This window comes from Mugil cephalus, chromosome 5 (genome assembly GCF_022458985.1).
Source record: "Mugil cephalus isolate CIBA_MC_2020 chromosome 5, CIBA_Mcephalus_1.1, whole genome shotgun sequence".
NCBI classification, from domain to species: domain Eukaryota; kingdom Metazoa; phylum Chordata; class Actinopteri; order Mugiliformes; family Mugilidae; genus Mugil; species Mugil cephalus.
Window position 1 is genome coordinate 25,017,817 of NC_061774.1, and position 13,452 is coordinate 25,031,268.

The 13,452-nt window shown below is 44.0% G+C and overlaps 1 protein-coding gene across 1 annotated transcript in view; it reads left to right on the forward strand.

Moving 5' to 3' along the window:
• The window catches only part of spata5 (spermatogenesis associated 5), a 128,016-nt gene extending 115,594 nt beyond the window's left edge, over window positions 1–12,422 (forward strand). The window contains exon 17 of the mRNA XM_047585385.1: window positions 11,973–12,422. Within this exon, the coding sequence (XP_047441341.1) occupies window positions 11,973–12,152 (180 nt within the window). The 3' untranslated portion in view covers window positions 12,153–12,422. The remainder of the gene's footprint in view (window positions 1–11,972) is intronic.
• Window positions 12,423–13,452: the final 1,030 nt, after the last annotated feature.

Here is a 13,452-nt window from a genome sequence, read left to right on the forward strand (position 1 = left end):
TTAAGGCTGGGCTTTGTAAAGTACTTTGAGACAGATTGTATTGTTATTGACGCCATATAAATAAATAAATTGAATTTAGATGACATCACTTCTTCCCAGACCAAAAAGTTGTACTTGAACACACCACAAACGACCTGCTAGCGCCACGCTGTACGTAAGTAGATAATTGTTCTTGCCAGGAGGTGGCAGTATTCTGTCGCCGTCATTCAAAAGGATAAACAGGAAGCGCTACAATTAGCTAGGAGGCTAGGAAGCTAGGAAGCACTACAAACCGACACAAATCTGGTTATGCTAATCAGTTTATTCCTTCTAGATTTCACATTTTTCATAACTTAAATGCCTCTTCTCATGCAACGGTTCTCCAAGATGATCGGCCAATCAGAGAGCTTGATTCCTACCAGTTTTATGAATCTTGAAAAGCCACTGACAAGGGTCCAACTAGGGCCGCCTCGTCATAGCCTCACATTACCTCTACCCAAACTAAAAAGTCGTACTTGAACACGCCACAAAAGACTGAAACCAAACGGCCTGCTAGCGCCATGCTATACGTAAGCATATGATTGTTCTTGCCAGCAGGTGGCAGTATTCTGTCCTCATCATTCAAAAGGATAAACTGTAAGCGCTACAATTAGTTCGGAGGCTAGGAGGCTAGAAAGAGCTGCAAAGTATCACACAAATCTGGCTATGCTAATCAGTTTATTTCTTCTAGATTTGATATTTTTTGTAACCTAAGTGCCTTTTCCCGTGCAACGGTTCTGCAAGATGATGCAGCTAAAATTAAAAAAATATATATGAAACACATGGACATTCATATATGTGGGTTTATACATCCTGTAAGAGCTGGGGTAAAGTTATTTTTTCTAAGGAGTAGATGACACAGGTAGAGTTTCCCTTACCTTGACATTACCAAACACACACACACACACACACACACACGTCTGTCTCCAGGTCACTTCAGCGTGGGTGTGTTTGGTAAATATGCCATCCCTGCCTTCCCACGTCCAAGGAGAATGTGGAGCTTTCATTCGCCTGATTAAGGGGCGAGGACAAATATGCCCTTAAAGACGAGGCCCGGCCGTGCACCACAAAACCCCTCCACCCCCCCCGACGCGCTCACGCACAACCTCAACGCTGTGTGGCCCCCGACACAGGTGCGATCCCACACGGGTCTTTCCAAAACACAAGAGCGGGTGAAAAAAGGGGCCTAATGCCACAGCCCTGACGTAGAAGTCGTTCTGCGGCGGCCGTAGGAAGTTTCTATATCAGGAACATCCTCCACTTTCATGACAAACATTTCCTGCACGTTGTGGAAATATTTGTCTTTCTCTGCCTGCAGTATATACTTACATATTAATATGACTCCAGTGTAAATCTAACTGGAAAATTAAGATACAGAACTTTTTTAAAGTCCTGTAATCATTATTTTATTTAAAGTTAAATCACATCTAAACCAAAACTTATAGACCAAACAGTCAAAGTTTCATGATAACCTTTGTTTTAGTAGTAAATTATGTAAATACATTCATGAAATGGAACTAATTATACCGCAAATTGAGATTATTTTCAAGCATTCCCTCAGGTTTGAGATGTGGCGTATACACCGATCAGGCATAACATTATGACCACCTTCTTGATATTGTGCAGGCCTCTGTTAAAAAAAAAAAAAACCTTCGACCCGGGTCTGAAACTCCCCCGTCAACCTGCCGTTTTCATTGTGAAAGGGGTATAAATGAGGTCACCGGTTCGTGCACAGAGCGAGCACCTAAACACCCTTGGGAGCCTTGCGTGGCTTCCCACTGCTCAGAGTGTGTTCACGTGCATGAGTTAAATCCACAGACCATGTTCCTTGCGTGTGCTAAACGTGGCAAATGAAAGCGTATTTATTTCAAACATCAGACCAACATCTTCACATTGTGAGTTTTGTTGAGTTTTCAATCATATTCTGAAGTTAAAGAAGAAACACTTGATGTGTTCCTCCGTCCTCCGCCGTCTCAGCTGTCACCGATTTCATCATCCCACTTTTCTATGGACTAAATTCCTCTGATGCACGCCTCGCACACTCCATGCTATTTATGATCATGTGCCATGTCCCCCCCCCCATTCCTCCCCACGTGACTCTCCTCCCTCCATGCTTAACCTCACCTCCCTCTCTTTAACCTTCTCCCTCCCTCTCTCCCTCTCACTCTCGCCTTGTAATCTTAAATAGGTTTCACATGGAGCTGTGGTCAGGCCTTGTTTCTCTTGGCAGAGGCATGTCACTGCAGACACTTCCTCTTTGCCTTTTTGGAGGATGAAATGTTTTATTTCTGGTCGAGAGTTTGGTCTCCGCACCCCCGACATCGTTTGATTTATGCATTATTTAATTTCCTCTCTGAAAATTGGATGCAGCATAGCGCAGTCTTTTTTCTTTTCTTTTTTTTTTTTTTTTTTTCTCTAACTCGAGGCTTGGTGGTGATGCCGTGGTGTGGTCGGGGTTGATACTTAGCATGAGAGCTACTCCTAAACTTTATATAGCACCTGGCCGAAGATTGCAGCTGTCCAGATGTTTTTATTTTCTGTGCAGTGCGTGTCGGTTTATTGGGTTAAACTTATACGGTTGTGTTTGAAAATTTAATTTTTTTGGGGGTTTGCAAGAGAATTTTACTCTGCAGCTTGTGCACAACATAGACTGAATGCTGAACTACTGGTCGGATAAACAAAAAAAAAAATGAGTATTGTGGTATTGGCCTTGAAAACACTGGAAATTCACTTGAATTTAAGGAAACAGTGGTAGATTAATTTTTATGAATTTATTTATTTATATATTTGTTTCTAGTGGACAGAGAAGGGAAGTGGTGCGGTGAGCGTGACGGGATGTCGTGCAGTCGGGGCTGCAGCCTCAGTTTATGGTTAGGCGAGCATCCAATAAACATAATTTATGTGACAATTTTATTTTACAAATTCAGATAAATAAAATAAATAAATAATAATAATAATTAAAAAATCCAGTAGCATCAACTGACATTTTCTGCACTTAACCAAACTCCACAGATTTAAATATCACCAATGAGAATTTATTGAATTTGTTTATTTATTTATTTTTCTAATTTATGACCAATAAATGAATCATAAAAGTAAAGAATGAGCCATTTCTATTTGCTGTGACTTCTGAAAGTTGAACAACTGTTTGCTCAGCAACCCTGTGTGTGTTTGCTCCGTGCAACGCGTAACTTCCCGGGAAGTTAAGCCTTTGCATGCGAGCTCATATTTAGACCCGTGCGACAGACGTGCTGCAGTAACGTTACATGCACGTGTCGTTACGTCCGACTGCGTAGCATTTAGAATTTTTCGCGTTGGACCTGCAAAGCATATCTGTGCATTATTTACTGAGCGAGCAAGTGCAGGGCGTCTCTGACTGTGGAGTTATGTGTGCAGGACTTGTGGGGTGATGGAGGAGAGGTTCTGCGGGTGGGGTGGGGGGGTCGTCGGGGCTCGTTCCTGTAAATGTGGCCGTTTGTGTGTGAGGGAGGGAGGTGGGGAGGGAATGGGGGGGTGGTGAGGCGGGAGGGAGGAGGAGGGGAAGGAGGGCTGGATGTAGCCCGCTGTAGACACAAGGGTGGATTGATAGTAAACACACACTCGGGGTCTAGTGGATCTGCTGCCGGTAGCCCGGCTAACAAGCCCTTCATTAAGGCCGTCTGATACACTCACTGAGCGCCTTTGTTGGAGTAGGAAGCGAAAAGTACACCAGACAGATTTGACCTGAGAACGTTGGTATGCGCTGCCAGCAGTCGCAAAGCTTCCCCCCCCCCCACCTTCGCTTTCCTCCCCCTCCACCTCCAGAAGGGTTTATTTTCGTCGTGCAGAACAGGTTGTCTCATGGCACGCGCCCCTTCTCACCTCCTCTCAGGGGTGAAAAATATACATTAGCATATTTATTTCGCCGTGTCGGATGCATGTAAAAGTTTTTTTTTTTTTTTTTTTTGGGGTGGTTTGGCAGCAGTGTGGGTGCTCCACAGTTCTATGTGTGGACTTTACGGTACAGTTCATCAGCAGGACGTAATGTAACGTGATGTTTTTTTGTGCATATTCATTCTATTTTCACTCTGAAACGTGGAACAAGTTGTGCGTTCGTCTTTACGACACACCTGTACGCACCTTGTCAGTTTACAGGCAGGGTTTGGGAATATTACTGTGCTAGGTTTTGCATCACCGTGTACAGTAAATGCAGTATCTTTTTACTCCGCTCGTATTTTTCCTCCAGTGCTAAAAAGTGTCAGGTGTGTTTGTTTAATCCCCCACTTCCCTATGTTCCTATTTATACTCTGTTATTCTGCGCTGTATCTTGTTACCATTTGGCCTAATTTCCTGACTGGAGTCAATAAAAGTTGTGTCTTATCTTACAAGGACAACAGGACCTCACGTACCGCGCTGGATCTGCTGCAGTATATCACTCTACATCGGAGCCAGTGCGGTATGGCTGTGTGCGCTGGAGCAGCATGATGCAGGGTGTAGTTGTGGCTGGGGAGGGAAGTGCGGTGCGGTGACCAATAGAGCATAAAGGCTGCTGTTGTATCCACGGTTTCAATGCTGCGGCACCCTAATGGCTGGGAGCGGCGACGGCCTGCAGCCCTGGAAGTGGCCGTCCTCATTTCATAACCCCATTAAAATGACTTCACTGACCAGAATCCTTTGCCTTCGTCTGCCACAAATACAAGAATTCAAAAATGGAAATTAAAGCGAAAGCCTGTCACTACTTAATTAGACGCAACATATAAAGAGCTTACAGAGAAAAGTCAGAAAGTAAGAAACTGTGAAAACCTTTTATTTATTTATTTATTGTTTTTTGGCATCCGTGGTAGATAGCCCTGTAATAAAAGTTAGACCTATTAAAGTTTAGTAATTGTTTGCTAACAGCAAAGAACAGGAAACCATGAACACTACAGATAGCAATCAGCCAATAAACGGGCTTCCTCCTTTTCTAATCAGTCATGAAGCGTTACAGTCATAAAAGCAATGGAGGTCAATTTAAAGGAGTTTAGGATCTACTTTGTAAAACTGATTTAACTCTTTAGTAGTCACATGGTGTCTTTTTTGATAGTTTAGTTGTCAGTGTGAATGTCACTAAATAGTTCATAAATAGGTGATCAGAGGAGGTTTTCAGAAAACTAAAAGGTTCTATAGTGGTTTATGATTAATTACTAAAGCTTTCATTTTATTGTGTTTATATATACTTAAAACTTAACCTTAACACACCTGCAAGTGTCTAATTAGAAGATGGTTTCATCCCTAAACATTTAATAATACAGTTAAAAAAAAGAAATCAAATAAAGAACCTAAGATCTAAGATCTGTTATAAGTATTTATTTATTTATGTACACTGTCTTACACCTATTTTCTATTTTTATGTGCAACTGAGCTACTGTGACCAAGCAATTTACCTGGTGAATCAATAAGTAAAATCTATTAAAGTCTAAGGTATTTTAAATATCCATTTCATATATAATCTATTTCATTCGACCCCTTGTCAAATTAGTTCATGCGCTGCTGATTAAACTAACCAGCTAAGTCAGTTAACAGTTAGCAGCTAGCTAACAGAAAGAACAGAAAGTCTCTACAAAACAGGGCGATCGCTGGCCATTACCATTGGTGTGGCTTTTCTTGTTCTTGTAAGGCACTGAACACAGTATGCACTGCGCTTTACATTCATCCAAACTGACTGCAGCCACAGCGATTTCATGATTTCATTATGAATTACTATTATTGGTTTGCAGATTATGTTTCCACTCTATTCTTAGACTGGCTTTGAAACGGTTGGTGTCTTCAATGCATTTGCAAGTGAAATTGTTCCATATTCCACTTGAGATGTACAAGAGTCAGGGTCTAGACCTGAAAAACTCTTTGGCAGCGTCGTTTCTTTCCACTCTTTGGCTTTTCTGCTGCATTTTTTGAGGAGTTTGACCAACTTTACATTTGTTCCAGACTTGACAAAAGTTTGCGTTTGTGTGAAAACGACAAACAGATAGCAGAGGTAAACTTGACTGCCAGCCTCCGTGAACCGGGTCATTACGGGCGTCCGACCGCTGGCTTTGACTCAACAGTTCGCGTGTCCCTGTCTACATCGTGGTGTTTAAGGATATGTGTTTTTACATTCATGCCCGTGACCCTCGGTTTTCAGAGTACTTTGAAAAACCACGAGGGGAAACTTGTCATTAGAGGGCTACGTGGAAACAAGGATGTGGCAGGCAGTCCAATTTAGTATCTATCACTTTTCCAGCGACCTATTTAAAAGCTCTGTGGTTGATGTGGCGGTTGATATTTTATTAAGGTGGAATGGCAGATTTAAGGATTCAAGACATTTCTGATGGTAGTCTCAGAAAAATGCCATATAAAGACGATTTAAGCTCGACGTGTATTTCCTGGATATAAGACTAACTTAATACCTACCTTCTATTAAACTTCTATCATCCCTTCCCTTGTGAGTCCATAATAAAACACCTTGAACGATTCGTAAAGAATTATATACAGCCGGCCTCTTGTCCTGCCTTGAACTCCGGCTGTTTTGGGACAACTAACAACATTTCACTTCCATCTTGGTCCATTTATTAACTCTGTTTTTTTACTGGGCGCCATACATACTTCCACATTAGATCATCCCGTTTGGCATCAGTACAGGAGTTCTTCCACGAGTGCCTTCCAGCTGCAAATGCGTGAGGTACAGGTTTTATGGCTTTAATACTTTGGATCCGATCCAAGACTGATCCAAAAGTGACACCAACACTTTGAAGGGAATTAACCCTCAGTTTGACTTCATGGCACAGTTTGACTCCTCTTGCTTTGATACCAGTATCCCCTCAATAACTCGAGGCCTCTCTGTTTGGTTCTCTGTGGGTACTCCCACAGCCCTGCAATGGACAAGCAACCTGTCCAAGGTTTTCCCTGCCTCTCGCCCAGTGATAGCTTAGATAGGCTCCAGCCCCCTGTGACCCTCCAGAGGACAAGGGTTACAGGAAATAAATGAATGGATGAATGGATGTTGGGATGTCCTTTGGTTGGTAGCCATGTGTAGCCAATAGCTGAGAGACATCTAGGAAGACATTCATGTTTTGTGGTGTGTATGGACATCATCAGTTCACCAGCTGATGAAACAGCTGGTAGTTGACGTCCCGTGACATTTCTCTCTGACCATTCAATGGATGCTATCTGCTCAGTTCACTTGGAACCTCAGAGCGTAGAACCAAGAAAGGCCTTGTGTTGCAAAGTGTTACTTTACACAGGAAGAAGTTGCAGTTTGCGTTAATGTGTCAGCATTCCTAACCAAGTACAGTTAAGTGAAGACAGAGCTATTTCTGATAGTGAAACATTGAAATTCAACTTTCTGAATGCGGAATCCTTGTCCCAGTTTACAAGTAACAGAGAAAATTGAATAACTGCCGCACACTAGGTGGCGATATGTGTCTTTTCTTTCCAGTTGACCTATTACGTCATATAATAAACTAGAGTTGTTCATACATCAGAACGGCATTTCAGACATCAACAGATGGATAATAGTTCAGCTTTTTTAATCGTGTACGTAATGTGCGCGCTACTTCTGGTGCAGATAAGATGGCGCTATCCCTCGTGTGGTTCTTCTACCGGCTCTGTTTACCTTCTTCTTCTTCTTCTGTGACCAGTTTTCTTGGATGTTTTTGTTCCGGGGTCACACGCCAGTGCAGCGTTGTTAGAGCTTGCGCACACGCGTTGTCTAGTTAAACTCTGATTAAGGCGTGTACATGCTGGAGAAAATCGATTTCCAATCACATTATCTGGGTGTCTTAATCGGATAAGGGGAATTTTACACAGACTTATGTTGTCCAGTTAAAGTCAGATTAAGGCAACAATTTGTTGTTGTTTTTTCACATCTATGTAAACGTACTGAGTGTCCTGCAGTGTTTTCTGCTACTTGGAATTTTGAAAAAACACCTTATATTGTAAAATTGCATGACTACAATCTGCTAATGACAGATCCTTTACAGATCCTACTGTTTCCAGTAGTTTATACATTTACAAATGCTGGTACCAAAAGTGTTTAGTTGGGTCTGGTTGAGCTGTACCATGCATTGGACAAACAACCACAGTTAAGAAAAACTTTAAAGTCAAAAGACGTGATTTTACTTTAATATAATTATCATGCAAGTACTCAAGTAGAGACTTGATTAGACTGAATATAATTTGGAACATACAGGTTCAGGTGGACCTGGAAGATTTGCCGAATGAGTGTTTATATCCTCGTTTGTGAATGAGCGGATTGAAATCCATCATTCAGTGAGTCCTTTTAAAGCTGGTCACAGACATCACTGTTCACACCTGAACCAGCGAAGGCGATGGAAGTTTTCACTGCACAAACTGTGACTTGACACAGTTTCTGCATCGTCATCAAAACGCCTCTGTTTGACTCGCTCCCAGGCAGACGTTCGGGTCATCTTGAGTCAGCAAGTTTCAGCCCCGTCTCCAAACTGAGAGCCTCTTGATGATTACTTTTTTTTTTTTTTTTTTCATTTGCTTTGCCTTTTACGACTGGCCGCGTGCCACCGCCGGGGAACTCGAGGCGCGCCCGCACCACCGGAGAGCACAGCCACTGCAATGCATCAGCTTAGTCCCCTCCATATATTTAAGTGATTGCTGACATAATTTACGAAGGGAATGAAAAATAAAGTCTGCATTGCAATAACATTAAAAAAAAAAAAAAGAAAAAAGAGAGAGATCTGTAATTTATTTGGCCTGCCACAAGTCAGCACTCTCTGCCACCGACCCTTCCAACGCGTTCGTCTCGTTTCTGTGCATTTGCAGTTTTCTGCTTTCCCCCTCTTAGGAGCACGGGGGGCCCATCTTTAGGGGGTGGTAGGCTTTTTTTTTTTTTCGTGGAGGGGGTGTAGGGGTATCAAGGTGGTGCAGGAGGGGAGTGGACGCCGAGACTTTTGGCTCTGCTCTCGGAATGCCTTCACGTTAACAAACAAACCGGCTCTTTCGTTTCGCCCTGTTTGCCTTTGTGGCTTTTTTTTTTTTTCTTAAGCCCCGTACAGGCAAACACACAGCGGGGAAACACTGGCTTGTTGATCGCCCTCGCAGAACAGCTCATAAACCCGGCCGGTATGAATGCGAAGGCCTGTGTGTGTGTGTGTCGTTTGTGTACTTCAGAGGAGCTCCGGACACCCCCACCACCACCACCACCACCACCACCACCTTTTTTTAATAAAACCCGAGGGGCGATGAGGAAGTAAACAACCAAATAATTATTAACCGTTGAATCGTGACATTGTGGCGGTGGAGGGCTCACGTGTCCCGTAAGTGGACTTTCACTGTAAATAAGATATTACAGTCTGATTGTGCTGCTGTGTTTGTCTGTTCCTGTTTATGGATGTTGCTTGGAGACAACACAAAATCGCATTGTTCAACATGTGGCACCTCTTCTAGCTCGCTCTCCTCTGCCCCTCTCCCTCCGCCCGCTCAGCCCTCTCCCCCATTTGTAAACAGGCGACCCGGGATGCATGGCCTCATTGTTTTGCATCATTATTACTGACAGGCCCCAAATGACTTGAATGATGGGAAGCCCTCGTAGAAAATGAACCCAGCCCCGTGTGTTTACCCGGCCTAAATCATGTTGCTCATTGGCTCGAAACAGAAGAAGAAGAAGGGGTGGTGGCGGGCGGCAGCGGTGGTGGTGGTGGTGGTGGTGGCGGTGGAGGTGGTGGGGGGGGAAGAATAGGCCTCCACATCCTGACATCTGCAAAGCACCTGTCCTGAGCCGCGCATGCGAGCCGAGCCAGAGCGCGCCCGCTCAGCCATCTCCCCTCATTTCGCTCTCCGGGCCTTGAAGAACGCCATGACCGCCGAGCGCTTTAGCAGTTGACAACCTCCGCCGTGTTTTTTCCTGTCTCCAAGAAGTCTGCGCAGTGTATCTGCTCGGGATGATGTCATGCAGGGCCGGGCGGTGCGACCGAAAATGTGCATCACGGTAAATTTGTGACAGTAGCACGTGTTCACAACGTTTTCTACTGACTGAGAGAGAAGTTAATGCAGTAGGTCGACATTTTGCTATGATGATTAGTAAACATTGTAGAATAATCCCACACTAGTAGTAAAACAGGTTTGCATGACCCCGTTTTAGCACTGCCTGCTGAGAAAAAAAAAATTAAATGTCATTAAGGTGAGATGAAGAAACAGAGACAATTACTGTTTCATGTATTTTTACATATTGTTCCTATTTAAACATATTTAAACTGCTTTATCTGAATGTCAATAGCACCGTGACTGGCTACCGTAATAATTGTAGTCTGCGCGCAACATTTTTTTTCTCATTCATAAAAACCTAAAACTGGGGACACTTTCGGAGACAGCTATAGCCAGGGGACAGGTCATCCCAAACGGGGGCTGTCCCAAGAAATCAGGGACGTCTGGTCACCCTGAAAAAAAGAAACGGCACCTTTTTCTGGCACAAGTCTTCTCGTTCTGCTGCTGCATTTCTCAGATCTTTCCGTCTTCACCACACCTTGCGAATGGTCCGGTCTGAGACGGGTCTGAAATTCAAATCATAATGGAAAAAACACCGGTATTCAGTATGAACCGTTGTACCACCCAGCCCTAATGTCTCTCATGTTCTCGATACCTTCGCTCAATAAAACCAAATTAAAGTTTGGTAAATGCAGCTGCAAGGCCAAACTTTTCGCACCAAACCCATAATCAGCCGATATAAATGCACAGTCTCCCACTGCACTGATTATTTTATCGATTTGCCATCGGCTCATGTGTTACCCAGCGCGCCACACGGTGCAGCTGCAGAGAGGAGGGCCGGTGACCAGCAGCTCTCCGGTCCACTGAACGATTCCTCTCCTCCCTTCGCCGTTCAATATTCCGTCACATGACTACCCCACTGTCCCACTAACCTCCCACCGGGCGCTATCAGCGGCTGCGTCGGGCAGATAGTTTCCCCTGCGAGGCTCTTCTCAGAGGGAGTTGTGTAAGCTGCCCCGGCTTGGAACAAAGCTGCGCTTCTGGGGAGGGAGGGAGGGAGGGAAGGGAGGAGGGAGGGTGGCACTGCTGGGAAAGGTGCCTGGCCTTCATCAGCCATCGCCACCGATTTCGGAAGTGAGTCACTCCTCTGGCGTGCGCAGAATCTCTCTCAAAGGTCACTCCTCCGTGTCAGCCGTTGCATAACGCCGCCGGTGCAGCAGCCGAGGAGGCTGCGAGAGCGCTGTTACTATTTACATGTTAGACATGAATATTAAACAAAAGAAAATGTTTTAGTGCAGATCACTAAGGAGACGCTGCTCCATTTTTTTTTTTTATATTGCATCAAAATTCCTTGTCGGTTTGCAAGAAGAATTGTGTCACCTGAGCGTCTGCAAAATGTTTATTCAGCTAAAGTTTAACTTCCAGAAGGCCTGAGAGCTCCTTCAGTTTTGCTCTTTAAATTCTAGTTTCACCTATTTTCTTTTTACCACACGTCTAAAAGTATCTCACTGATTCAGATTATTTCTTATCTCTCTTCTGGCTTTGCTCCAAATTACTTCAACCAGTTAGGAAGTTCTTGTACCGCACTGTCAAACAACCTCTATATATCTTGTTTACAGAGCCAAAGAGACGTAGTTTATAAATCTCGGATCGTCTTTGTGTTGGTGATTGTTAGTCTTCCTCGGCTGCATTCATTCTTTTATGTAAATGCTGCTCTAATTAACCCCAGCGTGTCTGTTTAGTCTGTCCAGATATAAATGGTTTGTGTTTGTCCCTCTGTTCTCCGTGGCTTTTGATGCTCGTGAGATAAAGGCATTTCTCCCCAGACAAATAAAGCTCCCTGACCAAAACAGTAGAAGCGGCCTGCTGCCCCGTTGAAGCCCCCCCTCCGCCCCACCCCACCCCCCCGGACCGCGGCTGCCCACGTGACTCGGAGGTGCTCGGTGAATGGACCGGCTCTGCCCCTCTGACAGCTGAATATCTGTGTCTGTTTCCTGTCCCAGATAACGGCAGTATGCAGAGAGGCCGCCCTCCTGGCCCTGCAAGAGGACATCAAAGCTCAGCACATCGAGGCCAGACACTTTGAAAGTGCCCTGAACGCGGTGAAGCCCCGGATCCCCGACTCTCTCATCCAGTCGTATATCAGCTATCAGCAGCGGCACAGCGGCCTGGGCTTCTTCTGACCACGCTGCCGTGGACAAATCAAGACTAGACGCTGTTTGTTAGTTTTTTTTGTGATCCATTCGTTTTAGAAGTACTGGTTTGCTGCAGGTTATAGAAGTAAAAAGTGGACCTATGTGGCAGTTTTCAGTCCACACACTTTCAAACCAAACAGCAAAAATGTGGATTCCTCAGAATCTTTTGGAAGAGACATTTATATTTTCTGTTTCTGAAGAATCTGCCTGTGTGATTATATCAAATATTAATAATGTATTAAAAGCATTATTTATGTATTTGATGTCTTGTGTTTTCCATATAAGCATTTCATATGAGGAAATCCAGAAACCATAAAAGAAGTGGTTAGAAGGTTTCTCTTTTAGGTCAGTTCTCACATGTCCGTCTTGTCTCTGTTATTTATCAGTGTAATTATTAGGTTTTTTAAAAATAAATAAATATATATTTCCAGGGCAGAACAGTGTTTGAGGAGGTTGCAATAAAAATATTACTGGTAAGAAAAAAAAAAAAAAAAAAAAGGTTTTCTAACTGATGTTGCTGCAGAGCTTGAACCCTCTAATCACATATTACATATGCTCTGCACACTGTCATCTGTGGAATTAAATGGTGGGATTAGACATTTATCTGGGGACTCTCTGGACCCCCTTCAAGCTCCCCTAAAACCCCCTAGTTTGGTGAACCGCTGCTCAGTATCCACGGCTGGTATATTCATCACATCCATCCATGGAAAATCAGCTAATTGCTGTAATCGTGAGATTTCCGTCCGCACTTCCGACCACTAAGAGCAGGGATCCAGGCGGCCATCTGTCGGTCTACCAGGATTTGCTTTATCACCAAGAAGCTGAATTTCTACATCAAGCTTTACAAACAAAAGAAAAAAAAAGCCGTCTTAGTCATAACTGCGCCAGACTCACTTTAACACTCCGTTAAGTCTTCTAACTCTTTTTGTTGTGCTCCTTTTTTTAAACATGTGCTGACCCGAAATGGCACCGGGGGTCATTCATCTATTGATTTTTCCATTTGAATAGGATAAATTGACTTTGTATTGAACTTCCTTTTCTCATGGATCCGGATGTAGCGCATCCGCGACACCAATCAAACCAGACAGTCAGGAACAGAGGAGAGGGGAGGGGGGGTGGCAGGAGTGAAGAGGAGGAGGGGGGGAGCCTTTCCCTCTGGCTGCAGGGCTGCTTTTTTCTTAAGGTGGACCGAGAACACCCCCTCCCCCCTCCCCTCCACCCTACACACACACACACTCACACACAGATACTCACTCTTCACTCGTGCAAAAAATATAAAATAAATAAA